Genomic DNA, 24,608 nt, shown 5'->3' with positions numbered 1-24,608 from the left:
CTTTGATGCATTTCGAATGTTGGCGCTCAAAAAAGCTCTATCTAGCTTTTTGCATTTCCAAACGGAGCACAGTGACCCAGCAACCCAGCTGGATGTTTTATACTTCACTGCTTTCTGAATATTTTGATTCAGACAGTTGTGCCGATTTGGCTATTTTTCCGCCAGGCGTGAATATTTTAAAATGGGAAGGCAAGTATTTTAGCTATTTTAAAAGTAAAAGATGATTTATTATTGTTATTATTATTAATGTTCATATTCCAGATAGACATTCAAAGTAAAAGTAAATACATGCCAAAAGTTTTTTTGTTTTTATAAACATATTAATCTTAATCTGTTTTAAATTTTTGATATATTTAAGTAATTACAAAAATAAAGGAATTACAAATGATATGCTATATACATGTACAGTAATGTAATGAATGTAATTGAAGCTAGATTCGCGATTTTGGTACATAGTACATCCAATAATAACTATAGCCTTTATGATTCTTGAAAATTTGGTTGCGATCAGATATAATTTGTGGAATTTATTTAAGAAATACTTTTGTATGGGGAAAAACACAAACTTACTCCGGGCCTTAGTAGCTTTGGCTGACAAACCAGTATATTTTGTACTCTATGGTCTATTTTCAATGTAGTACTGTTTTATATTCTAATTATAGCATTTGGTATAATTTAATATTTGTGTGGTATATTAATTTGGTACATTTTAAGAATATCTTTTATATCTTTTATCTGAAATGAGTAGCGGGTCATCTGTAGGTTTCTTACTTGTTTTTTTTTTTGTTTTTACGAATGTAGTAATTTAGCACTAGAATCGAATAACTACAAATGCTACAAGTCCCTATGTTAATTTATAAATTTAATTTTGTTTAACTATTTTTGACTCGTTGAAACCTATAATTCATAACTATTTCAATGTTTAGCTACATTTAGAGTTAGCGCATCTCCATTCACAGGCTGAAAGAGAAAGGTCTCCGCTAAGATTCGCATGCTTTAACAATTTAAAGCTCTGTATTGGCAGCCGCCACCATGATACAATTATACAAGGTAGTCCCGTCGTCAAAAAGCTGTCCATAATCGACACAGTACATAAGTGCGAGTGAAACGACTGCGCCTAGTGAGTGCGAAAGAATCGACAGTAGAGCTTTGTGATTAACCCTTCAATGGCGCATAGGGTTTAATTGTTCCACTATATTAAAAACAGTTGAAATGTTTTTTATAATTTAATTTTTAATAGTTTGGAATTGGATAGTAATCGTTGTTTTTGTTTTTGATTACCAATTATTTAGTTCAGGTTCTTAATTCTATCATAAAGTTCATATTTATATATAATATAATTGCAATCTGACATTTTTGTCTTGCACAAGGGTTAATATTTAGGGAAAAAATCGTCCGCATACAACCTTTCGCTTCAACAAGCACGAGCGCACTGGTCGATTACACTCTGTAGCCGAACGAAAAAACGTACGACGGCACTACCTTGTATAATTGTATCATGGCCGCCACTTTTGCGCAAGTACAAAAACAAAGCGAAAAACAGCTGAGAAGGGAAGCTAAAGCCAAAGCTGGGGAGGGCTGCTTACACCGAGACATGCGCCCGTTGCAGACGTGAGTCTGCGTTCGAGTGTGTGTGTGTGTGAGTGGGTATTCAATCTCTCCACACATTCTGGTCGTGACTACATGCTTGGCTCAAACAAACATTGAAGGTCAGTTCACGCGGGAGCGCGCTACAGACAACATCACGGGCAACAGACGACGCAGGATGCTCAGGTTGGAGCATCCCGACTCAAGTACAGACTCACAACTTTATTGAGTGACCCAGGTTCAAGCACACCCAGCTACAATACCAACAGCAGCAGCATCCAAACTTTGGCGAAAAGTTACAAATGGAACAGATGTTTTCATCCTCCCACTCTTGCAGCGGTGTAGCCAACAACAATATTGAAATAGCAGCGAATACTGTTACACATTTGCTACTATGCATGTGTGTGCGTGTTTAGAGTTATTTCTGAAGTTGCATAATTTTACATGGTCACACGAATACAAGCGCATAGATGCATACTTCCATGTATGAACATGCATATATGCATATGCATGTGTGTGTGTATGTGTGTGTGGTTAACAAATGCAATTTGAACCTGGGCGTCATGGATTGATGTTGACTGTGCGCTCAGTTTGTTTGTTGCTGCAGCCATGGAAACGTGTCGCACTTGTGCCAAGTGCGATTTCGAAAATGGCAACAACAACTATTGGCTGGACTTGTTCCATCCAGCCCGTTGGCAGAGTGAAATGGCGCAAATTCGCATGGAGTTTGTTAACTGGAAGTTACAGGTAAGACAATTTAACCATTCGCTATTCACCGCATGCAGCCAATGCTTGGAGAAAGAAAGTTGTGTGCATTGCATTTCAATTAAGCTTTTGATCATGCAACGGTGGGTGCAATATAAAGTATACGTATACGTTGTCGCTAAAGTTATCGTTGTTGCTATCGACAGTCATACGTTACTTATCGAATTTTAAACTGTAATCGGTATCTTGTGTTGCTTTCAGATCGCACCTAACGATGGATTGCCACAGAAAATATGTAGCGATTGTTTTACGAAATTCTGCTCGATTTACACATTTCGCATGGCCTGTCAGGATGCGCAATTAAAGCTCTCAAATATCTTTGATAAAATCGATGCCAACTTGTTGTACGACAAAACTGACGACGAACAGCATGTGGATGATGAGCATAACGATGTCAACATTGTTGAGGATGCTGCGATAACAGAGACAACAACTGCAACACAAAACACTGCCATAATTGAGGCCAAAGCGTCAACGCCCATAGAAATCTATGTAGAAACGATAAACATCAACGAAACAGCAACAGATAGCGAAACTGCAACTGAAACATTGCAATTAGAAGAGGGAGTAGATGATTTTTCTACAGATTTCAATTCCCTGAACATTAGCTTTGCTTGTAAATTTTGCTACAAACCTGAAGAGAGCTACGAACTGCAGCATTTGCTCTTAGAGCACATTAGTAGCGCCCATGATCCGGATCAGCCATACAATTGTCCGGAATGCACGGAATGTTTCCAAGACGCCGCATCGCGTACGGTGCACATGAAGAGCAGCCATGTTGTGAAGCATTATGGCTGCGAGGTGTGCGGCAAAAAGTACGGCGACCGTCATAATCTACGTCATCACATTGAGAAATATCACTCGGAGACGGATTTCGAGTGCAGCATGTGCGAGAAGCGTTTCTTCACCCGTAAAAGTTTGCATTACCACATGAATTGGCACAAGCCCGAGCGGCAGCTGAGATGTCGACATAGCGGCTGCGACAGACTGTTCATCAATCAACGCCATCTCAAGTGTCATGAGGCAACGCACACAACGGGCTCCCGTAAGAGCGAATACTGCGGCTTTTGTGGCAAAGGTATGTTTCCCAAGCTCGACTTGAATTTATTATAGTCTAGCTGAAACCAGCATCACTTTTTTATGAAGATATGTATCTACTTACATATATAAAACTGTTTGTCCTCACTGAATAACTGTATGACGGATCTATCAACACACAATCGAAATCGTAACAGCTAGACTGAGATGTTTATAGAGCAAAGCTATTAAGATTTGATCGTAAGCAATGCTAAAAGTTTATGCAAATCATTTTTAAACAGTGAAGAAATACTTAGAAATTTCGGTATGACAGTTAATTAAAGAATAGAAATCAATAAATTTATGAATTAGGTGTAAAGCAAATCATTAAAGTGTTGAAAAACAAAATTAAATACAAAATTTGGGAATCAAAATGTAAAACATTTTTTAGTTTGACACAAATAGCTTTAACTAGTTAACTATAGTAATCTCATTTTTGTTTATAGCTTTCATTCATGTGAAGACTTTACGTTGGCATATCTATCGACAGCACGGCGGCGAGAAGCCATTCAAGTGTGCTATTTGCACAGAGGGTGAGTTGAAATTTAGTAAATAGCACATTTCCCGAATTCAGATATTCTTAAAGATTGCTGAATAGGTAAATGTGCCCAAAAAGTAAGGAACTTTGTACTGTGAGACTTAAAAATAAAGATGCAACTCACATTATGAAAGCTCCATTTATAATCTAAGAAATCATTAATATACTATAATATCCATCTGTCGCATCACCAAAACATTCATCGCAATACGCTTTAAGATTTGCCATAGTCGTAAGAGCATCGTTTACTGTGAAGAAGTCGAAAAACCGCTGCTTTTTGTTGTGTGTGTTGTGTCAAGTTGTTGCAATATAATGGTAAACATGGATCAGCTATTTTTTCGTACACATATTAGCCAAAGCATGCCAAACAAATTTCATAACATTAATCATATATTTTGAACTTAGACACAGTTTGATTTAGCTTTTTAATCAAAAACCCACTTGCATAACTATTCAAATCCAACATTCGATACCCACCCCCGGAGAGCAGCATGTCAGCAACAATTTCTCAATTAACTCGTTACTGTTTCACCGACACCCACAACCATAGCAATAAATGATCATCTTTTAAACTTTATACTAATTGTTGAATATTGTTTACAAAGTTTTCGCATCGTATGCTGAGAAACGCATTCATATGTTAGAGCTGCATACGGAGAATCTAACGCATCAGGAGCGTAGTGAGTGCATGTTCCAATCCTGCCGCCAGGAATTCGACAACGAAAAGCAGCTCATCCATCACATGAGTGTTGAGCATCTGCAACGTGAGCCAGCAACTCCGGTCATTGCCAACAACAAACGTGTGCTCCAACGGAAGCGAGAGCGTCAGTATACAGGACTCTTTCAGTGCAGCAATTGTCCGCAACGCTTCAATATGAAGTCTGCCTTGGAGCGGCACATGGCGGTGCATTCAGCGGATCGGCTGCATGCGTGTACGCATTGTTCCAAGCGCTATAAGCGTGCCCAGGACTTGAAATGGCACATGAAAACTCATGACAATGAGAAGCCAAATGTCTGCGATGTCTGCGGCAAAGCATTTGCCCTGAAATATGTGCTCACCCAGCATATGCGTAGTCATGAGGGTATGTAGGAAATATGTAGAATCTATCTTTTTTGTTTTTAACCTAACCAGTTTGCAGTTCTTGAGAAGAATTTCAAGTGTGAGACCTGTGGACGTGCCTATCTATTTGAAAAGTCGCTGCGACTTCATCAGCGTGTCCACACCGGAAACACTTACTACAAATGTGATTTGTGCCAGGAGCGATTTGTGACCCACATCAAGTTTAAAAGTATTTTTAAAATCTTGAATTTTATTTCAATCAGAAATAATTAATATTGATCATTTTGCAGCTCACATGAAAAAGATGCACGATACAAGCCAGCCTCATACTAAGGATTCTCTGGATGATTTAATCAACATTGTGATTTCCTAATTGTACCAATGAAATAATCCAAGTGGAACAGAAAAGTAGAAAAGTATCAAAAACTACTACTATATGTTAGTGTTGGCAGCGCTTTGAAAAAGCTAAGCCTATAGAAGAATTTTTTACTATGTAGTAAATCAGACCTACAAATGTACATACTACAAAACACACAATAGACCATACCCTCCATTTTTCATTATCATTAGACTAACCTCCATTGCCTACATACATACTTTTATAAATGGATCATGCACAGGGTTGACTTGCGAAGAACTGCTGAAAGCTTTACTCTCTCTTAAGGCCGACCACACACATACTATACTATATAGGTCAAATATTTACCGTATAAACAAAGCTTTCGTCTCATAGCACACTAGCTTCAGTCTCAGATTAAAACTCGTAATACTCTATAGTATTTTACCATCCATCCAAATCTTTAATCCAAAAATCCATACAAAATCTATTTAAATGCCTCTCACATATTAATCATAATATATGAGTGGATGACTATTGGAGACCATTTTAGTGATAAGAAAGGAAATATTATAGAAAAGAAGTATTTAAGCTATAAAGCAAGCAACATTTTAATGCTCAAAAAATATTGCATTTATTTAAAAACACACAAAACACACGTATTTACAATAACGATGATAAAACCATATTTTAAGATATATCAATACTATGTGTAGTAGTGGGTAGTGCAATATATTATATATATTTACCAAATTCGAGTTCCATATATATATACACATATACATACCAAATAATAAATTCATTTATTATTGATGAAATTCTTCTTTTAAGAGATGAATTTAAACTTTTTTTGTCGGGTTATGTCCATTAAATTATGGAACGCGATGATTCGGTGATTACTGTCTTATCGTGTGTGTATAATTCAAAATTTTAATTTCTTTTCATTTCAATTAAAGAAAGACACATTTCCATACCTACCACTCAAATTTCGGAAAGGCGGTGTTTTATTTGTTTTCAAATATTTGAGGTGGCCACTATGGTATAGGCGATATATATCGAAGCAGTGAAAACACACGCATAACTTGCGTGTAGCGGCAACTCTGTAATATGGGGTGACCAGATTGTAAGGGAAACATATGCCGCTGCGGTGTCTGGCAACGCTAGCTAGATGGCCTCTTGTAGTTCGCATAACACGTCAGTGTTTAGGTTTTTAAGTAGCAAGTTCTGACCAAAACTGAAGCAAACGTATTGCTGACCAGCAATACCGAGTCGGTTACCGATCGAAATAAACACAAAGAACTCGGGTGTATAGTATAAATAAACTAATGCAAATCAAAGGCACAATATTTGCAAGAAAAGATAAACGGACACAGCAACCTAGGTAACAACAACAACAACAACAAGAACTACGACAGGAAGCGCAACTAGAAAGCAGATGCAACTGGAAGGAAAGAATAGCAGCTGAGATACACTTGGAGAGATAATCGGTAGAAAAGAAGAAGCGCTGCCACGCAAAACTGTTTTACATTTTTTGTTGTGACGTGTGTAATTTAAGCTGATAATTAAACTTCAATTTCTAATCACAACTGGTTGAAACACCCACACAGACATACGTGCGCACACAAACGCACAGACGCCCACACACACACATACGCACGCACACTTAAGAAGGCGCATCATGGCGCTGCCTTTGAGCGATCTGCTGCTGCTTGGCAGCGGAGAAAAGAAATTGGCCGCCTGTGTGTTGTTATTGCTGTTGGAGCTCTTTATGGAAGGTAAATAGCTTAATCAGAATAATTGATAAACCATTTTTATATGAACACGTCACTTCAATTTTCAATCAGGCGCTGATGCAGCGGCATCGAATCAGGCAGATATTGACAACCATCTGGAGTTGGGCAAGGATTTATTAGCTCGTGGTCAACTCTCAGATGCATTGACGCATTATCATGCGGCTGTTGGTGAGTAACTTTAATATCCAAGACGCTTCAAAAATTATTTATTCACTCATTAATGCAGAGGGCGATCCTAACAATTATCTGACTCTATTCAAACGGGGAACTGTCTACTTGGCGCTGGGAAAGACACGTTTCGCTATCCAAGACTTTAGTCGCGTCCTAGAACTGAAGCCGGACTTTACAGCGGCGCGCAGCCAACGCGGTTTAGTGCATATGAAGAACGGCGACTATGACAATGCGCTAGTGGACTTTGAGTATGTTCTTGGCGAGGAGCCACAGAATGCACTGGTCCATGAGCACTATGGCAGACTGCGACCAGCCCAGGAGCAGTGGGAGTTGGTCCAGCGACTGATGAACAACAATGATGATCAGAATGCCATTGGCATGATCACACAACTGCTGGAGATCTCTCCCTGGTCTGTGCCATTCAGACAGGCACGCTCTGATGCCTATCTAAAGACAAACGATGTGCTGTCAGCCATATCCGATCTGCGGCAAGTGAATCGACTGTCACAGGACAGCACAGAGGGTCATTACGTCATAGCACAACTGCTGTACAACATTGGACATGCGACTAATGCGCTGAAAGAAATACGGGAGTGCCTCAAGTTTGATCCCGAACACAAGCTCTGTTTTCCATTCTACAAGAAGCTGCGCAAAGTCGAGAAACAACTTGTGACAGCCGAGCAGGCACGCGAAGAGAAACAGGCTGAACAGTGCATCACAGCTGCCGAGGCTGTTTTGAAGCACGAACCCGAGGAGACAATGGTGCGATACGAGGCGCACAAGCTGTTGTGCTCCTGCTACACCACAGACGAACAATACGGCAAAGCGCTGTCGCAGTGCAAACTGGCGCTAGACATTATGAAAGATGCCCAGGTGTATTGTGATCGTGCTGAGGCGCTGCTAGGCAGTGAAATGTATGACGATGCCATACATGATTACCAGGCGGCCATCGAAATTGATGAGAACAATGCGCGGGCAAAGGAAGGCATTCAAAAGGCCAAGAAATTGCAGAAGCAGGCGGAGCGACGAGATTACTACAAAATTCTCGGCGTGAAACGCAACGCAAGCAAACAGGAGATCGTGAAGGCTTATCGCAAGGCGGCTCAAAAGTGGCATCCCGACAACTTTAAGGATGAGGAGAAGAAGCTGGCCGAGAAGAAGTTCATTGACATAGCTGCCGCGAAGGAAGTGCTGACAGATCCTGAGAAGCGAAGACAATTTGACAGTGGCAGCGATCCATTGGACCCAGAGAGCAATCAAAATGGTTTCCGTGGGGCTGATCCATTTGCGCACTTCCAACACGGTTCGCCGTTCCAGTTCAAGTTCCACTTCAATTAATTAAAGAGAGAGAGAGAGTTATTGTACTGGGGCCAGATGCCATTGTTTGTTGAGCAGGTTTCTTTGTGATTTTCTTCGATATCAGTTCAGTTCAGTTAATCCTCTTCCTTCCATTATCCACTCCACACTACACCTACTTCTTCCTTTACCTCACAAAATCATAAGATGCATTTCTATCGACGCCTATCCCAAGTTGTACGATTTTACACTTGTTTGTGTTGCAACTCTTAAATATCGTGTAAATAGTAGCTTAAAGACAATGCCCGATAACTGAAACACAAGACACAAAAACAAGAATATTAAAGAATACAAAAACAAAAACAACACTGAAAAATTAAATTTAATTAGTTTATTTAATAAATTAATTGTAATGTAGTACATTTTTCTAATTATATATTTAAAAAAATGAATAAGTGAAACCAGAACAGAATTCAGTATTTGTTCAACAAAGCCAGTGGGAGGAAATCACGCGCTCGTCGCTTATCAATTGACATCGTCAGCAATTGCAGTCCCAACTTGAGATTATAGCATTTTAATTATTGGCCATAATATTTGATTTTTTATTTAACAATTGCAACAGATTTTGTTTGCATTATCAATATATTTATCTTTACAGCGTTTGCATATTGAATTCTAAACATATTATCAACCATAACCACAAGTCTTAAAGAACACAACGCTTTTTTATTTATGGCGTCAGCAGAACGTAAACCAAGGTGGTGAACATAACAGCTAACATTAGACAGAAATAAAACTTAAGGTGATATCTTTGATCTAAAGATCTAAAGAGACCACGAAACTGCGTCATTGGAGAGTCCAGCGCATCCTCATTGGCCAACGTTGCGCGTTTCTGTGGCCTGGCCAAGGGCGATGAACGTTTTCCAGCATCCAGCTGACGGGAGAAACTGCTTAAATACGGAGATTCAACGGGTTGGCGACCATAAGAACGTTGTTGTTGTTGCTGTGTTTCAACTTCTGGCTCACTATCTGTGTCTACTTCCATGGATTCGTCTGCATTTGTGGCCTGATCATAGAATTCGTTCAGCTGCGGATACAGCGTGTTAATGCGATAAGTAGGTTGGATTAAACGACCTCTGCCAAATCCAGTAACGCTGCCCATCGTCTGACGCTGTCGAATCGTGGAAGTTGCTGCTGAAGTCGATGCAGCCGCACTTTGAAATGGGGCTGCAGATCCATTATATGAGTAGCGCTGTGGCTCCACTTTGTTGTAATCGGTGGCATCCTCGTTGTAGCTGGTCGAGTTCAACAGAGAATGCGTAAGATTTTGGTTTCTTGCCAAACTGGAGCTATATGTGCGATCCTGTTGATAGCCAGGCAGCGTGGAAGCCACGTGTGGACGCTGATATGTGTAGGTTTCTGGCTCATCATCCACTGAGTATTGAGTTTCCTGTCCCTCGATGCCTCTTGTATAGGACGTGGTTAACAGCTCGGATTTTCCCAAGGAAACCGGGCGATGCACTTCATTATATTGTGGGCGATTAGTGTAATAATCGTCATCCTCAGACTGTGATCCCACATCGGAGACGGTTGTTGTTGTTTCCACAGACCGTGTCGATACATTGCCTAGCGGATAATAATTTCCAGCAGTTGCGGCAATTGTTCGGCGTGTGTTGTTGTTGTTGTTTCGGCTTGGGCTTTTACCTGCAACGCGCTGTACAGTCTCAGCTGCTGGTGTCACGTTACTGCTGTGGACGGTTTCACGTCTAGGAGCTTTCTTTTTCGATGCAGATGCGCTATTGTTCTTGGACTTGTTTAAAGGGACGCCCAAAATAGCCGAGCGCAAACGACGCAGAATCACTTGGCGACTTGAATCGGTCACTGGTATGTTGGGTAGTCCATGCTGCAAGCACTTGGCGTGCAACTCCTTGTTTGAAATGGTATCCAGATAGGACAAGTCTGACATTGTGTTTGCAGTCACTTGTGAAATGCTGGTAAATGTAAACAAAAATAGCGATGTCGTCACTGTTTTTGAATGCGAAGGTGACCGACCTTCAACTTTGTTGTTAAACTTGTTGTTTATCAGCTATTCACAGCACTCGTTAAAGTAGAAAAGTCTTTTAACCACAGTAATATTTTGCAAAATGTAAATTTAGTAAATACACTGGAACAACAAATATTCCACAACTTGTACAGCTGCCGCCTATGACCAAAATGTAAATGCAACAAGCTCACGTCTATTTTATAGTTATTCCGATATTTAAATACCGAAAAGTATAATTTTACATTTATGGCCACACAGCACACAGTTTCAATACATATCGATATCAATGAAACTGTCACCGACTTGCATCGCTGCTGGCAATCGCCTATCGGTCCAAAATACACAACAAAACAATTCCAGCAATTGGTGTTTTCGAGTTTAAATAGTGTGCCGAAAACATGTCGCTTACAATGCGAATTTTCACAGCATCGCGCAATGGTTAGTGTGGAATGTAGCCGAGCTCTACAATTGGCGAAATAAAGCATTCATAACTCTTAAAAATCTTGTTGAATGAGGTTATGTAAGCTTATGTCATAGTATAACAAATCCGCAAATATTGCCATTATTGGATAATTTTTAGTTGTAAAAAATTAATGATGCATACATATCTCATTTCTATGCAGGACAGCGCATGTTTGGCACTACTGGCGCCAGAATGCTGGCTGCCAAGCGGACTGAACCCAAAGACATTGTTGAGGTACCCAAGGGCTACGTGTATGTCAATAACAAGGAGCTGAGCATGGAAATGGAGGATATCACAGATCGTGCTGCTTCCACAATGTTCTTTGGTGAACTGTTTCGCGGCTTTGCCGTTACACTGGCTCACATCTTTAAGGAGCCGGCAACCATCAATTACCCCTTCGAAAAGGGACCGCTGAGTCCGCGTTTCCGTGGTGAGCATGCCTTGCGTCGTTATCCTAGTGGTGAAGAACGTTGCATTGCTTGCAAGCTCTGCGAAGCTATTTGTCCCGCTCAGGCTATCACCATTGAGGCTGAGGAACGTGCTGATGGCAGTCGGCGTACAACACGCTACGATATTGACATGACCAAATGCATATATTGTGGTTTCTGTCAGGTATGTGTGAATAAAGTTTATTATTTGATTCCTATTCATTGTGATCCACTTTGTAGGAGGCCTGTCCCGTGGACGCCATCGTTGAGGGTCCCAACTTTGAGTTCTCGACAGAGACTCACGAAGAATTGCTCTACAACAAGGAGAAGCTGTTGTGCAACGGCGATAAATGGGAATCCGAAATTGCATCCAATCTGCAAGCCGACCATCTGTATCGTTAAATTTATTATTGTACATATTAGAATTTTTGTTTAGAAGGATGTTCCAATTAAATAATGTCAATGCCTGGGCTGCGTTAACAACAACGTGAATACAAAAACACATTGAAGTGGTTATTGTATTTCAAAATTATAAAACTTAAATAATACATTTCGATATTGGCATAATGCACTTCTAAATTCCACAATAGTACTTCTCAATTAATATTTATTGACCTGGTCCGGCCAGACTCTTCTCCATAAACTTCTTTTTGGCGAAGCAAGTCCACCACTTGTTTGGCTTTCCGTCCTCTGTGTTAAATACTTTCTCTACCACACGGTTGCCGGTCTCATGACGAAGCTGCAACAAATACTGACGCATTAGATCAGAATCCTGCACCGATTGGGGTTTGGCGTAAACTGCGTTTAACGGGAATCCTGCATCGCCGGGAATATCAAATTTGGAAATTGCCAAGCTGTACATCTCCTGTTGTCCTTGAGCTTTGCTAGTGCAGCGCGTTAGTCGCTTCAGGCATTCGGTAATGTACAGCGTGATGTAAATTAGCACGCGATCAACTTCAGACTGTAAGAAAAATAAGATTAATATATCTTCTGTGCACTAACGAAACTATTATCAAACATATCAAACGATGGGCATGAAATTGATTTGCACCAAAGTTTAAGACATCTGATCTTGCAATAAGTCTATGTTCACAAATTCTAGCTATGCGCAAAACGGAGATTTGAATTAAGTCACTGTACAATCTAAAATATATTGGGTTAAAGTTTTAACTGATTTTTGTAATATTTTTAAAAAAATTGTTAGTCTCAACAACAAATTTATTCAAATTTCTTCCTCTCTTCTTGGGTGTGACCATATGTACTCTAAAAATGTACAAACGAGCACATACATATGTAAACAATTTGCTAATTTTGTCGAAATAATATGAGCACTTTCTGATCGTATTTAATCCATTCTTTTAACCATAGCATTTCAACAAGTATTTATTATAGAAATGAACCTAAACCTACAATATGTAGCAGCGGTACAAGCTGATACCACATATAACTAAATGTACCCACCTTTACTTCATATGTGCGAAAGAAGACGTTTGCCTTAAAGAAATAAAGTGACTCGTCAATGATGTCGCTCTCCACATTGGCACTTGGGGCTGGTCCTCGCACCTGAGTTCGAAGAGGCAAAATGGCCAGATTGCCTACTTGCTGGCGAAAGTCCTTGATTTGTGAGTGATACGCCTAAGAGAATCATATAAACAAATAATAGATAAGTAAGATAACAAGTTCTTGCATGTGGTTTATACCTTATCGAATATACAATACTTTGTTTGTTAAAGTAGTTGTATATCAATTTGTTTACTCACCGGCATAATAAACTAGTTGCTTTTCCAACACAACAAATGCACTGTCAACAATGATTGCGTTTTTCTTCGCCTGTGGGTGAAGTAATTTTTAGAAGTCGTCGTGTGTAAGAAGTGTTGGGTAACGTTTTTTGGTTGTTTGGACTGGAACAGTTGAATGGAAGTGACTCATATCTACGATGAAGTGACTCATATGTGAGAAATGTTATCGATGTTTAGGAAGATATCGCATATTTAAAAGGTGCAACGATGTCGCAAAGACAGGTTTAAATAGATTACATTTATTTGAATGGACGTAAATTTTGGTTATTCATATTTGGTATTATATTTTTTGTATATTGGAACCCAAGGATTTATGTTAATTTTAGCTGAGCCCTTGCCGAGAAAACTTTTCTTTTTCTAAAGATCTTCAACGTGCTTTGAGAGGTGCCAAAACTATCTCCCAAGAACGATTATAGTTGGTTTGGAGATTATGATTTCCCTCGCCATCATACTCATGAAACTGTAATCTGGTGAAACTTTCCCTGATATATGATATATTATGGACATCAAATCTGACAGTTGAGTTGTTGTCAAAGTTTTATAGACGGAAGTTTGGAATGTATTGTTATTGCTCTACCAGTCGTACAGATTTTCACAGTGTGTAGTCATTGTGAGGAAATGGCTAAAAAAGTGAAATCAAAGAAAGGTGAATCAAAAGCAGCTCAAAATAACGTACTTAAGTAAGACTGTTTTATTGCTTATACATACATATGTAATGCAAAAGTGTTTTTGTAGTTGCGAGATAAGAAATCAGCGCTTTTTGACAACAAAACGGAGGATGAGTTATCTGATAAAAGGAAATCTAAGGCTTCTGAACTTTATGTTTCCAGAGAGGTTATGATGAATCAAAATTTTCTCGTTAGCGATAAACAAAAACAATTTCAAATAGGTTAGATGAGAAAATTCGAAAGATTTCTTTAATAAAAAAGCAGCTGACCAGGGTAAAAGTAATCCCAGCTCAGCATCTAAACACTTTCTCAATTACTTAAACGAGCTGCAAGGATACGAGCCTAAAGATCAACAGGACATGAAACTATTACTGATATAAAGTTTAAAATTGAAAATATTTTCGAAGGCAAACGTGTTGCCGCTGCATAAATATATTCAAATAAATCGATAACACATATATATATATACTGTCTGAATATCGATAACTGTAAAGAGCGGTTTAAAAAGAAAAGAAGAATACCGCGAAAGCTTTGTAGTAATTTTAGTATTTTAAAAGTAGATTTGTTTTGCTAGCAAAATGAATCCACCGAGAGGTGGACGAGCTCCGTCAAGATTTGTGCGTGGACGTGGTCGCGGTGGCGGTGCCTATCGTCCCTATTTCTACTTTCGTCGGAATGGTCGCGTGATTCCAGCTGCACATCGAGGAGGAAGCGAAGCGGATCAAGGAGCTGCACCTTCAGCGGCAACTGTTCGGCCTAGAGGTTGGAATAATTCCCGGGGTAAACGAGTTTCGAATACCCCACTTGATTGCAGTTTCCTGCGTCCCGAATACTATGTGGCACCCGAGGATGGAGCGCAGGTGCGCAGTCTGCTCGTGGACAATCCGCGAGCTTATCCCGGCTGGCGTTTGTACTTTCCACGCGAGGATTACGTGCCGCAAAGTGAACTCGCGGCACGCATTATTGCTGTCGAGGCTTTTTTCCAGAGGAATCCCGATGATTATACTGTGAAGAAGATTCGTAAATGTGGCTGCATCATATTTCCGGCGAGCTGTCATGAAAGTGATGAGCAGCTGAAACTCGCTTGGCCCACAATGTTAGAGGATATGCGCAACAAACCATTGCGCACGCTCTCCATCATTGGTCTGGCGATCCACACTGTGCTGGTCAATGATAGTCTCGATGCGGCCGAAGAGGCGAAGACGGCAGCACAACCAGTGCTGACCACCATCCGCAAGTTTGTGCCACCTAACGAGTATACGTCCAAGCTGTATGTGCGTCCCCAGGACTTTGCGCCCGTCGAGCTGATGAGCAGCATCGTCCACAGTCGCGTGGACACATTGTTCGTTGTGCGCGGCATTGTAAGCAGCGTGGGCGAGCCCAGTTACCATTTGGCATGGCATGCCTTTCGCTGCACTCGCTGCCAGACGGAGCAGACGCTGCGTCAGCTGGGTAACTATGCGCCGCGTCCTTATCACTGCCTGAAGCCGCAATGCACTGTCAAGGATAATTTCTTGGCGCTGCGCAGTTCGCCGTATACGCGTCTCTTAGCGCGCCAGATCATACGGCTGGAGGAGTCGAGTATTTCGCTGCTGACCGACTACGATAGCGCTCTGCCTGGGGAACTGGATATTGAATTGCGGCACGATCTCATTGATGTGGTACACGCTGGGCAGGAAATCGTTGTGACCGGCGTATTAAAGCTGCGCGAACTCTGCGACAACAAAGAAGGCGCAACGTCCACGACAGCTGGTAACGATTTGCAGGTTTATTTGCGTGCCTTTAACGTGCAGGATGCGAGTCAAGTGCAGCGGGAGTTTAGTAAATTCGACATGGAGGCCATATCCATGATCAATGCGGAGGCAAACAACTTTAAACTTTTGGTGCACTCGCTGGCACCCGAGGTGCATGGTCATGAAATGGCGAAGGCCGCCTGTTTGCTGTCATTGCTGGGCGGTTCGAGCGACGGCGCCATCAATGTGCTGCTCGTTGGCGATCCTGGCATTGGTAAATCCACTGTGCTCACCCAATGCGCCCAGACAACGGAGCGTGGCGCCTACATCAATGGGAAACGTTGCGTGCAATCCCTCAAGCAATTGGGCCTCACGTTCAGTGGACGCAACAAACGAGTCATGGACGCGGGAGCTCTGCTCATGGCCAACAGCCGAGGTCACTGCATTGTGGATGGCGTGGACAAGTTGGCCAGCAAGCAATCCCTGCTGCAGCAGTGCATGCAAGGCGGGCAGCTTAATTTGCCGCTGCCTGGTTGCTTTAGCTACTTCGATGCGCAACCCTCCATCGTTGCTTGCGCAAATCCTCAGCGTGGACAATACGATCAGTCGCGATATCTAGTACAAAACATTCGCATCACAGCTTCCTTGCTCAAGGAGTTCCATCTGGTCTATGTGCTGCTGGACACGCCATCAAGAGCTCGTGACATTTCGCTTACGGAGCATGTTCGTGCTCTTCACGCTGGTGCTAAGAAGCGCGCTAGGATTGCTGCACGCTTCGCCTTGAAGGCCAAACAGAATGAATCGGTCAGCGAAGAAACTAAGGCTGCCAATGTCACCAATTTGACCGAGGACATCAAGGATGGCATTTTAGAGCAGAAGTTGGATTATGATTTAGATAAGCGGCTGGAACACAAGCCGCTCAAGGCAGACGAGCTAGATCTGTTGCCTCCCATTTTGATGAAGAAATTCATTGCGTATGCTCGTCAGAATGCCAAGCCAGAACTCAGCTACGATGCCGCTAATGAGATCAAATGGTACTTTGAGGATTTGTGTAACAACAGCGAAGCAGAGAACGAGAAGAGTCAATTTGGTCTGGGGTGAGTGGATTAAAAATTTCAAATTACATATTTGTTACATTTATTACATAATTATAAATTTATCTCAGTTAAATTACTTATTGTGCTTATCAACTAGTTACAAGAAATCTTTAGCATAATTTATAAGTTTAATTCTCCTCACTGATGACAAAGGCTTAATCGGTTGATTGACTTTAAGATAGCGCAAGTGTTCCTTGCAAAACTAGTTTCAATTCAATTATTTAATAATGCAAATTAAAGTTACTTTTAAGCACCTTATAAGCTTTGCAATTTGAGTGCATTAAGCATATTAAACTATTTTAATCTTGACTTGCAGCAGTTGCAGTTTGCTTGTGAGATTTCGCTTCTTCAATTAATTTAATGCTCAACCAAGTTAAGCCCATGTCATCATGCTTAATTTGCATGCTTAACGCATCAGCTTAAGAATCGATGATACGGGTAACTCCACAAATATGGCCAGAAGGAGCGAGCTAAGATACGATGCGCACACCACGTAGAAGATGTAGGCAAACTGCAAGGAAAGAATTAAAATTTATTAATCAGTTTTATGGTGGAATCTGCTACTTGAGATCTTTCATAAATGGTTTAATAAAAGGCAAAATAAATAATAACAGCATGTTGGTAGAAACAATTTTGTCATAGTGAGCTTGAAAGTACTTCCAAATGATTCTTTCTGATCAACTATCAGAATTTTTATTTAAATTTAACTGAAATATGAAACTCATTTATATCACATTTATATCACGTTACCATACAATTAATTATTAATACAGTTAATAATCATGTTAGCGGGAAGAATTGCCTTCTAAAGGCTAAAGAGCTGAAGACTTATTGGAGTATATTCGAAAAGTGCAAATAATTAAAATTTATATATATATTTTATAAGATATAGACCATCGCACCTTAACTTATTTACAATTCAAACAAAATCTAACTTTGGTTGTAGTTAATGTAACTAAATTTAACGTCAAACTAAGCAATTAACTTTGGGATGCGTGTAAGTATTCAGGCATTGCATTGCCATTTAAATGCACTTTACATTCAGTTTGTCAACTTGAGTTTATAATGTTCGGTTAGTTGACTTACCATCGTGCCAGTGGCAAAGAAGATGGGCTCTCGCACCGTTGACAGAACTACACGTGCTACCAAAAGGTGTATGATGAAGGCGCCATAAGTGAGGCGACCCAGAATGCGAAAGATGGGTAGGCAGGCAAACTTTCGAAGCACCCCTGCAATTAGGAAACAATTAGGAATTTTCTCAAAGAACGAAGAAATTATTACTTACAACCCACTTTGGCAGCCATGCCCACCACAAAGATGCCTAAGCCAAAGGCCCAAAAGTTGCGCTGAACTCCCGCATAGATGGCACCCCAAAGACGCGGTGTTTCCGCATAATAATGCTGATAAATCGGATGAGCCGTGAAGAGCCAAAGAACGCCCACAGGGATCAATGCGAACCATAGAATCTGGAAGCCAATCCGCTCACGCAGCTTGTACTGCTTCAGTGACACCTGATCGTAGGCAAAGGCAGCGAGAACTCCGCAGAAATACGAGCCAAAGTTCATGTAGAATGAAGTATAGAATTCGGTAAACTGGTGATCTCCTATAAACGAATCCTTCTGGGTTCTGGGAGGCAAAACAAGAACGTAAGCATCTATCAGCTGGTAAAATTTATAGGATTACTTACTGTGGCGTTGGTAGGAATATGGGATAATAGTCCAAAACGTATGTCAGCACCATGGGCAGTAGCATAAAGATGCAGAGCACAGCAGCATACAGATGTTTGCTCCAGCGAGCAAAGCGATGACCAAGGATCATGATCAGCAAACTTAGAGCAAACGATTGCGTATCGGCAGCGAGATACCACCCTTGAAGCAGGCACTGCAAATTGAAGGGGATTGATAAGCTGAAAGAGCAGATCTTCTTAAGCAGCTACTTACTCGTTCATCGGTGCGCACAAAGTTGTTGATGAACAGAAGATTGGTCCACCAGTTCTTGCGGCAAGCGAGTTGCTCCCGCTCATAGATGTGCCGCCAAAGAGGACCGCCAGCGTTCTCAAAGTAGACGCCACTAAGGAGCAGCACAAAGGCGTAGGGCACCGTCAGGCGTATGTAGCGAAAAATATTGAACTTGACAAAGAGTCCAGCATAATTGGCCATGCTCAAAGTGCTCTTCTTGCCATCCATGACGGCACGCGTCACTGCCAACCAGTTGATGGTGAGCAGCAAACCGCTGATCACAAAGAACGTAACAGTTATGAGGGAACCCGAGATGAGTAGCGTGCCCGCCGAGGTGTGAAGTAATCGCTCTGGATCCTGTGGATTGCTGATTGCACCCTCATAGATCACCCAGTTAGTGTGGGCAAAGATGACCAGAAACATGGCAAAGAACTTGAAACAATCGAGAAAACGCAACTCGCGTCCGATCTTGCCATTTGGCTCCTGATTCAAGCGATACCAGTTGCGTGCTATTGACCAGGTGAGCAGGATTCGTGTGGTCAGACTGCGAGGCGGTGTCTTGTAGTGATCGCGCTCCTTTAGCATTTTGTCGTGGCGTCGTCGCTTCAAATGCAGATCAATGAGGCTGCTCACACAGGCAAGGGAGAGGAGGGCACAGATCACCACATAGAAGGCCAAATTCCAGGCATCATCTGTGTCAAAAAAAAAGAAAAGAAAAACACGCACATTGCTTAGCATATGCAGATCTATTGAATGGGACTTGCCGCCAGCAAGCAGACCTGCTTCGATGACCTTGTCCGTGGTATCACAATACTCGACAACGCTTTTGGCATGGACTCCATATTCACGTTGCTGCAGACGCCAGTTGATGCACGCATTACTGAGGTCATTGTATCGCACCCGATTGCCGGCCTCCGTGGCGAATAGATCCAGATAGACGTTCACCTGCAGCGAAACAATTAAAATATATCATGAAATTGCCATTAAATTGGCCATTAAACGTCACAGCCTTGGCCATCAGCAGATGCATCTCTATCGACTGCTCGAAATTTGCATCTTAGCATCTGCTTATCGCTGTCGGATCTCGATCAGCGCTGCCATTGTTTTCAACACTTTGTGTAACCCACAAAATGTGGGCTACCTGATGCTCCTACTGACATCAGTCAATCAGTGGGTTTTCCTCGCTCCCCATAATTTATGCATGCAGCAGACGCGCCTAAATGAGGCGACAAACGCATTCCCTACAAGCTGCACAAGATGTAAACAGTTTAGACGAATTACATCTCAATTTCTACACAGTTTGCAGTTGAACTGGCTAAGTCAGCGTCATTGATAAGCCCCAAAATCGAGTTGAATAAACGGCGAACCATTTAATGACCTTCCTTAGCTACTTTACTCCGAGGTACTTTGACTATGTTAGGCAGTTGACTGGGCAATTAAAAACACATAAGCCCATAATAAATATATTTACATTTTACGCAACTTTTGTGCTCTACATCTTGTTGTAAATGTAATCAGAAGAGGAAATCCACGTCTGGCTGTCTGTCCGTTCGCTTGAATACGGAAAGCTTTGATATTATTGGAGCTGAAACTTCCAAATTTGGAGACAAATGTAAAACACGCGAATCATGTTTGTTTTAGAATTTAAACGCCCTCGCAAATCCCACAAAAAACAAAACTCCTAACGAGTAAAAAATACGCAATAATTTAATAAAATTTATGGTATTAAAAACATCCAATTTGCTTGAGGCAATTATGAATAAAAGATAGAGTAAACATAATTCGCTATGTTCGAAAATAATACCACGCTTTTTGTTTGTTTTCTTTTCTTGTTCGCGTCTTTTGTTGTTATTAGTTTGAACATTTTAATTTTTTATTCAACACTTTATTTTCGTTTCGGTTTGTTTTTTTTTTGTTGTTGTTGTAAATTTTGTAATCATTGTTTTTCTTTGGAGTGCAAGTTTAGGGTTGAGCAAAGGCGTTAAATTGAATTAAATTGTGTGTGATCTGCGAATGCATTGAAAAGCAAGTTTTCAATTATTGATTTTCATATCTTTGTGTTAATCAAATGTGTGTTTAAGAATGCCATTGAAGCGTCCAAACAAGGTGACTCATATTGTAATTCAGATGTCGTTAAGATATTTATTGGGAGCAGGGAAAATTTTAAGAACCTGAAATTATTTACCTTGGGATTATCCGTCAGGATGCCTGCCTGCAATTGCTTCCTGTCTCTTGGGCTCAGGCCTGCGAGTTCCGCTTCGCATTTGTGCACACAGAGGCCAAAGTAGAGGTGACGATGATTGAAGTGATGCCGGTTGTACTTGGAGATCTCCTCGATAGCACGCCAAGCAGCAGACGAGCTATCCGGTTCGATGTCGGCGCGGACAAAGCAATAGGTCGCCACTGTGCCTGGAAACTCCTGCAGGCAGCGATCGTAGTCATCAAAGTCGTAAAGCTGCGGCATCTCATAGTACTGCGTCACTGTTGTTGTGGAAATAAATTCGAACATCATTAAGTGAATCAGCGATTGAGTGAAACTGAATGCCAGAAAAAAACTAGTTTCGAGGCAATGCAATCCTCCCCATTAGCCAAGAATATGCAACTTTAACAAGTTGTCCAATGGATGGACGAAGTGAAAGGAAACTAGTTTCTGTGATTTCTTGTGAAAAAACTTAGAACACTAACTCGAACTTGAACTTGAACTCGCATCTAAAGTCCTTGAACTTGGCCAAAGAAATTTATAAGGCTCATGTTCGCCCAATGTGCAAAAATTTCACGCAAATGAAATTGTTTGTTGTTTGATTTGCGATCTTCAACCAACAAGTGCAAATCATCGTGTTCCTGTCTCAAGTACTGATCTTGAGGTTTTCTCTCCACGCTTGGCTGAGGGGAATTTTTTGGTTGGTAGCGTATAATTTGTTTACACGCTTATTCAAGCATGTCAATCGATGCTTGTTGACCACTTTCAGAAGATGCGATAATTGATTAAAGCCCCCATAATCTATGTATTACGTTCATTGCGTGCTAGAATAATACTATGAGCAAATCTGATTGTTGACTGACACTTGTTAGAACCTTAAATGCAATTCGAATGCAAATTACTCTCACATATCTTTGTATTTGTGTTAAAAAATTTGGCAACTCATCATGTATTAATAGAAAAGTACAGTAGCTGCCTTAAATTATTCATTGTCATGACGAATAAATCATGTATTTTGATTTGCAATTTATATATGTGCATAATCGTTAATCGTGTAATATAATTTTGTAATCACTATGCAGAGTTAATATATTGTTGCAAATTCTTAACAGGAAATATGCAATAGTAAAAATTCAATAAACGCTTAACAGGTTTCATATTGCATCTAAATAAAGGACTATAACAAATGGTTTTCAATATTATATTTTAGATAATTATATTATTATTGATATATCTTCAATAAGAACATTTACATAAACTATTGTAATGTGAACATATATCATTACAATTGATCAATTGATTCTGAACATTTAATTTGTTGCGTGCATCTGATTTAATTAGTTTACAACTAAAATTGATTACTTACTGTTCATTTCGAATCCCCGACTGAATGTCAGGAGTATGCTTAAAGCAATGACAGCCTGGAGCTGCAACACAATTAACTGCATCTTAATGCCTCTAATTTTTATTGCTAAGCACTCTCTATTAATGTGATGCACTTTTTGTCGTTTTTGTTTTAGTTTTATTTTGAGAAACTCTTGCACTTGCGCCACTAAATCTCGCTGATGGGCAACTAAAATTTCATCAACGAAACCTGAGCATTAAATAAAAGCCGCTTCAATGCCAATGTTAGGAAATTGCGCTATGCTTCCGATAGCTTGCTTGCTTTCAATGCACTTTTCCACACAACGTGATGGAAACTCCGATTGAACCAAGCCAATAGTCGAAACTAAACCGAACCGAACCGTGCGCGCCAACGTGCGGGCCGAGAATGAAAATACAAATTGAAAAAAATGGAAATGAAATGATGGTGCGTGTGTGTAATGATGTTGTGTGACTTGGCCCGTTTCAGCGTTGCGTCGTGTTGCGTTGGGATCGTCTCAGAGTTCAGGTTCGCGGCTGGGACAGTCAACTATTTAGCTAACCAGTCGACAGCCCTCTCGTTATTAACGACGTTTCAAAACTCTTCCGATAAAATGCGTTGGAACATGTTCGATGCGCCCACATGCAGTTGATAAATTGGGCATTATATTTACTGTGAAGTGAGCCGTATCAAACGGCAGGTCAGGTTTTTAGCCCTTATGCTTAGCTCATTATGACTATTTTTGGGGAGCTGTAATTGAAATGCCCCAAAAATGTTCTGCACCCAAATATGTTGCTAAATTTTGAATCAAGTTCTCAAAATTTTGCACAGCTGTCGCACGTGTGTTGTTTATTATTTTCCTTGACGTCTGCTTGAGGCTATAGTATAATGAAGAATAACAGAATGGGTCGAACATAATTAAATATAATCATAATGCCTATGCGAAATACAATAAGAAGCAAAATATGACTAAAAACGAAAAACTTAGGCGACGAACTTGATTGACCCATGCGCATATTAATTTTTATCGTTCACATATTTGGACATTCTTTTTTCAGGCAACTTTTAGGCTTGATCAACCTGTCAGAGGCACGTGCTCGTCTAGATTTTTCCAGCGTTGTGATGCCGGTGCACGTGCGTGATGTGATTGCTGTGGTCACCGAAAGCATAACCCAAACACGACTTGGAGATGGGCAAGGAAATGCGCCGAGCAGCTCCAGCAAGGGCTCGCAACTGCAAAATTTTGTGAAAATGATGCAAATGCGGTCGGCAGCTTTGGGACGACGCATCTTCGACTATGATGAGCTTAAAGAGATTGGAACGAGAGCCGGCATCATGACCGGAATTGCAAAGTTGGTAGAGATTGCAAACATGGGCGGCTATTTACTCAAGAAGGGCGTAGACATGTACGAAGTTGTACCCGACTAAGCAAATTGACTGGCAAATATTTGTTGTAAAAGTAATGCATTTACTTTTGTTAAGTTCTACAGTGCTTTCTAGTCAGACTTGTCGCTAAACAGTTCCATATTTAATTGAAATCAGCACCTTCGATTGTCGCTAGGTAAGTATTTGCCAATTGTCCGCTCGAACAGACAGCATAAGTAAATTTACTTTACTTTTTTTGCGCTATTCGGTTGCGCCTGAATACTGTCAAAATATTCATTGAACGTCAAAATACTTGAGTTTAAATACCTGGGTAAAGCCTCATCTATTAATAATCATCCACTCATTCTTAAAGAAAATAATTTAAATACTTTAAAATATTTGTTTGTAAAATGTAAGGTTTTTCGTCTTTCTAGTTAATGAAGTATTATATTATGAATAATCTTTGTATTAAGACCAACTCCAGGTGCTCATTAGCACCATCTAGCGGCAATTAGTAGAACTAAACCGCTCTTTCATATTTTTGTTGCATACTTTTGTGCGCTCTGAAATTCATACGTACTAAATTGCATTGTATTAAGAAAACATTTTTTTTTTATGCAGTAGAAATACTGTGGTTGGTTTCAATTAATACTTTATTCATTTGTATTCATAAAATTACATTGAATTTATCATGCTAATTTTCCATATATTCGTATTATCAAATATAAATACATAGTTATACTTAGTTTTAAATCAAATTCATTAAATGTCTTTTCTTGTCATATCTTTGTTTTTAAATTTTTGTCGCTTTTAATTCGTTTTTGTATTCGCTTGGTTTGAATGCTTCTTGTTTGCGGTACATGTGA

At 40.4% G+C, this 24,608-nt stretch overlaps 7 protein-coding genes and 1 long non-coding RNA gene across 10 annotated transcripts in view; 4 read left to right on the top strand and 4 right to left on the bottom strand.

Annotated features, from left to right (window-relative positions):
* Window positions 1-4: 4 nt before the first annotated feature.
* LOC127566032 (uncharacterized) lies at window positions 5-3,579 on the bottom strand. The gene is made up of 3 exons (XR_007955370.1): window positions 3,515-3,579; window positions 2,987-3,449; window positions 5-202 (listed from the first exon to the last, which is right to left on the bottom strand). It is a non-coding gene; the product is annotated as an uncharacterized LOC127566032 (long non-coding RNA).
* LOC117575001 (zinc finger protein ZFP2) lies at window positions 1,677-6,650 on the top strand. The gene is made up of 6 exons (XM_034259076.2): window positions 1,677-2,334; window positions 2,554-3,430; window positions 3,876-3,962; window positions 4,573-5,049; window positions 5,107-5,256; window positions 5,318-6,650. The coding sequence occupies exons 1-6, from the start codon at window positions 2,197-2,199 to the stop codon at window positions 5,398-5,400; spliced, it is 1,812 nt and encodes a 603-aa protein (XP_034114967.1). The 5' UTR covers window positions 1,677-2,196; the 3' UTR covers window positions 5,401-6,650.
* Window positions 6,550-9,005, top strand: LOC117575002 (dnaJ homolog subfamily C member 3). 2 transcript variants are annotated; one of them, XM_034259078.2, is made up of 4 exons: window positions 6,550-6,851; window positions 6,972-7,139; window positions 7,209-7,325; window positions 7,384-9,005. In XM_034259078.2, the coding sequence occupies exons 2-4, from the start codon at window positions 7,043-7,045 to the stop codon at window positions 8,664-8,666; spliced, it is 1,497 nt and encodes a 498-aa protein (XP_034114969.1). In that variant the 5' UTR covers window positions 6,550-6,851; window positions 6,972-7,042; the 3' UTR covers window positions 8,667-9,005. The 2 variants fall into 2 exon arrangements, with proteins under 2 accessions (XP_034114969.1, XP_034114968.1); XM_034259077.2 differs by having other exon boundaries at window positions 6,550-7,139.
* Window positions 9,006-9,330: 325 nt separating this feature from the next.
* Window positions 9,331-10,850, bottom strand: LOC117575003 (LEM domain-containing protein Bocksbeutel). The gene has a single exon (XM_034259079.2). The coding sequence runs from the start codon at window positions 10,588-10,590 to the stop codon at window positions 9,355-9,357; it is 1,236 nt and encodes a 411-aa protein (XP_034114970.2). The 5' UTR covers window positions 10,591-10,850; the 3' UTR covers window positions 9,331-9,354.
* A 90-nt stretch (window positions 10,851-10,940) lies between these two features.
* On the top strand, window positions 10,941-12,061 carry LOC117575004 (NADH dehydrogenase (ubiquinone) 23 kDa subunit). Its single transcript, XM_034259080.2, has 3 exons — window positions 10,941-11,106; window positions 11,292-11,743; window positions 11,800-12,061. Exons 1-3 carry the CDS (start codon window positions 11,067-11,069, stop codon window positions 11,959-11,961), a joined length of 654 nt encoding a protein of 217 aa, XP_034114971.1. The 5' UTR covers window positions 10,941-11,066; the 3' UTR covers window positions 11,962-12,061.
* LOC117575005 (actin-related protein 2/3 complex subunit 3) lies at window positions 12,027-13,478 on the bottom strand. The gene is made up of 3 exons (XM_034259082.2): window positions 13,320-13,478; window positions 13,021-13,194; window positions 12,027-12,520 (listed from the first exon to the last, which is right to left on the bottom strand). The coding sequence occupies exons 1-3, from the start codon at window positions 13,323-13,325 to the stop codon at window positions 12,167-12,169; spliced, it is 534 nt and encodes a 177-aa protein (XP_034114973.1). The 5' UTR covers window positions 13,326-13,478; the 3' UTR covers window positions 12,027-12,166.
* Window positions 13,479-13,524: 46 nt separating this feature from the next.
* LOC117574999 (DNA replication licensing factor REC) overlaps window positions 13,525-24,608 on the top strand; it is a 33,548-nt gene continuing 22,464 nt past the window's right edge. Inside the window, exons 1-3 of one of the 2 annotated variants that reach the window (XM_052007407.1) lie at window positions 13,525-14,038; window positions 14,094-16,856; window positions 23,436-24,446. In XM_052007407.1, the coding sequence (XP_051863367.1) occupies window positions 14,605-16,856; window positions 23,436-23,805 (2,622 nt within the window). In that variant the 5' untranslated portion in view covers window positions 13,525-14,038; window positions 14,094-14,604 and the 3' untranslated portion in view covers window positions 23,806-24,446. Of the gene's footprint in view, window positions 14,039-14,093; window positions 16,857-23,435; window positions 24,447-24,608 lie in introns of those variants that run through there. The other variant, XM_052007408.1, reaches the window with a different exon arrangement.
* On the bottom strand, window positions 16,873-22,491 carry LOC117575000 (nose resistant to fluoxetine protein 6). The gene is made up of 8 exons (XM_034259075.2): window positions 22,381-22,491; window positions 21,000-21,295; window positions 19,594-19,759; window positions 18,797-19,506; window positions 18,544-18,737; window positions 18,142-18,482; window positions 17,943-18,085; window positions 16,873-17,367 (listed from the first exon to the last, which is right to left on the bottom strand). Exons 1-8 carry the CDS (start codon window positions 22,460-22,462, stop codon window positions 17,263-17,265), a joined length of 2,037 nt encoding a protein of 678 aa, XP_034114966.2. The 5' UTR covers window positions 22,463-22,491; the 3' UTR covers window positions 16,873-17,262.

Source organism: Drosophila albomicans, chromosome 2R, assembly GCF_009650485.2.
Source record: "Drosophila albomicans strain 15112-1751.03 chromosome 2R, ASM965048v2, whole genome shotgun sequence".
NCBI classification, from domain to species: Eukaryota; Metazoa; Arthropoda; class Insecta; order Diptera; family Drosophilidae; genus Drosophila; species Drosophila albomicans.
Note: the sequence above shows the minus strand (reverse complement) of the source record. Positions and strands in the feature narration are given on the sequence as shown.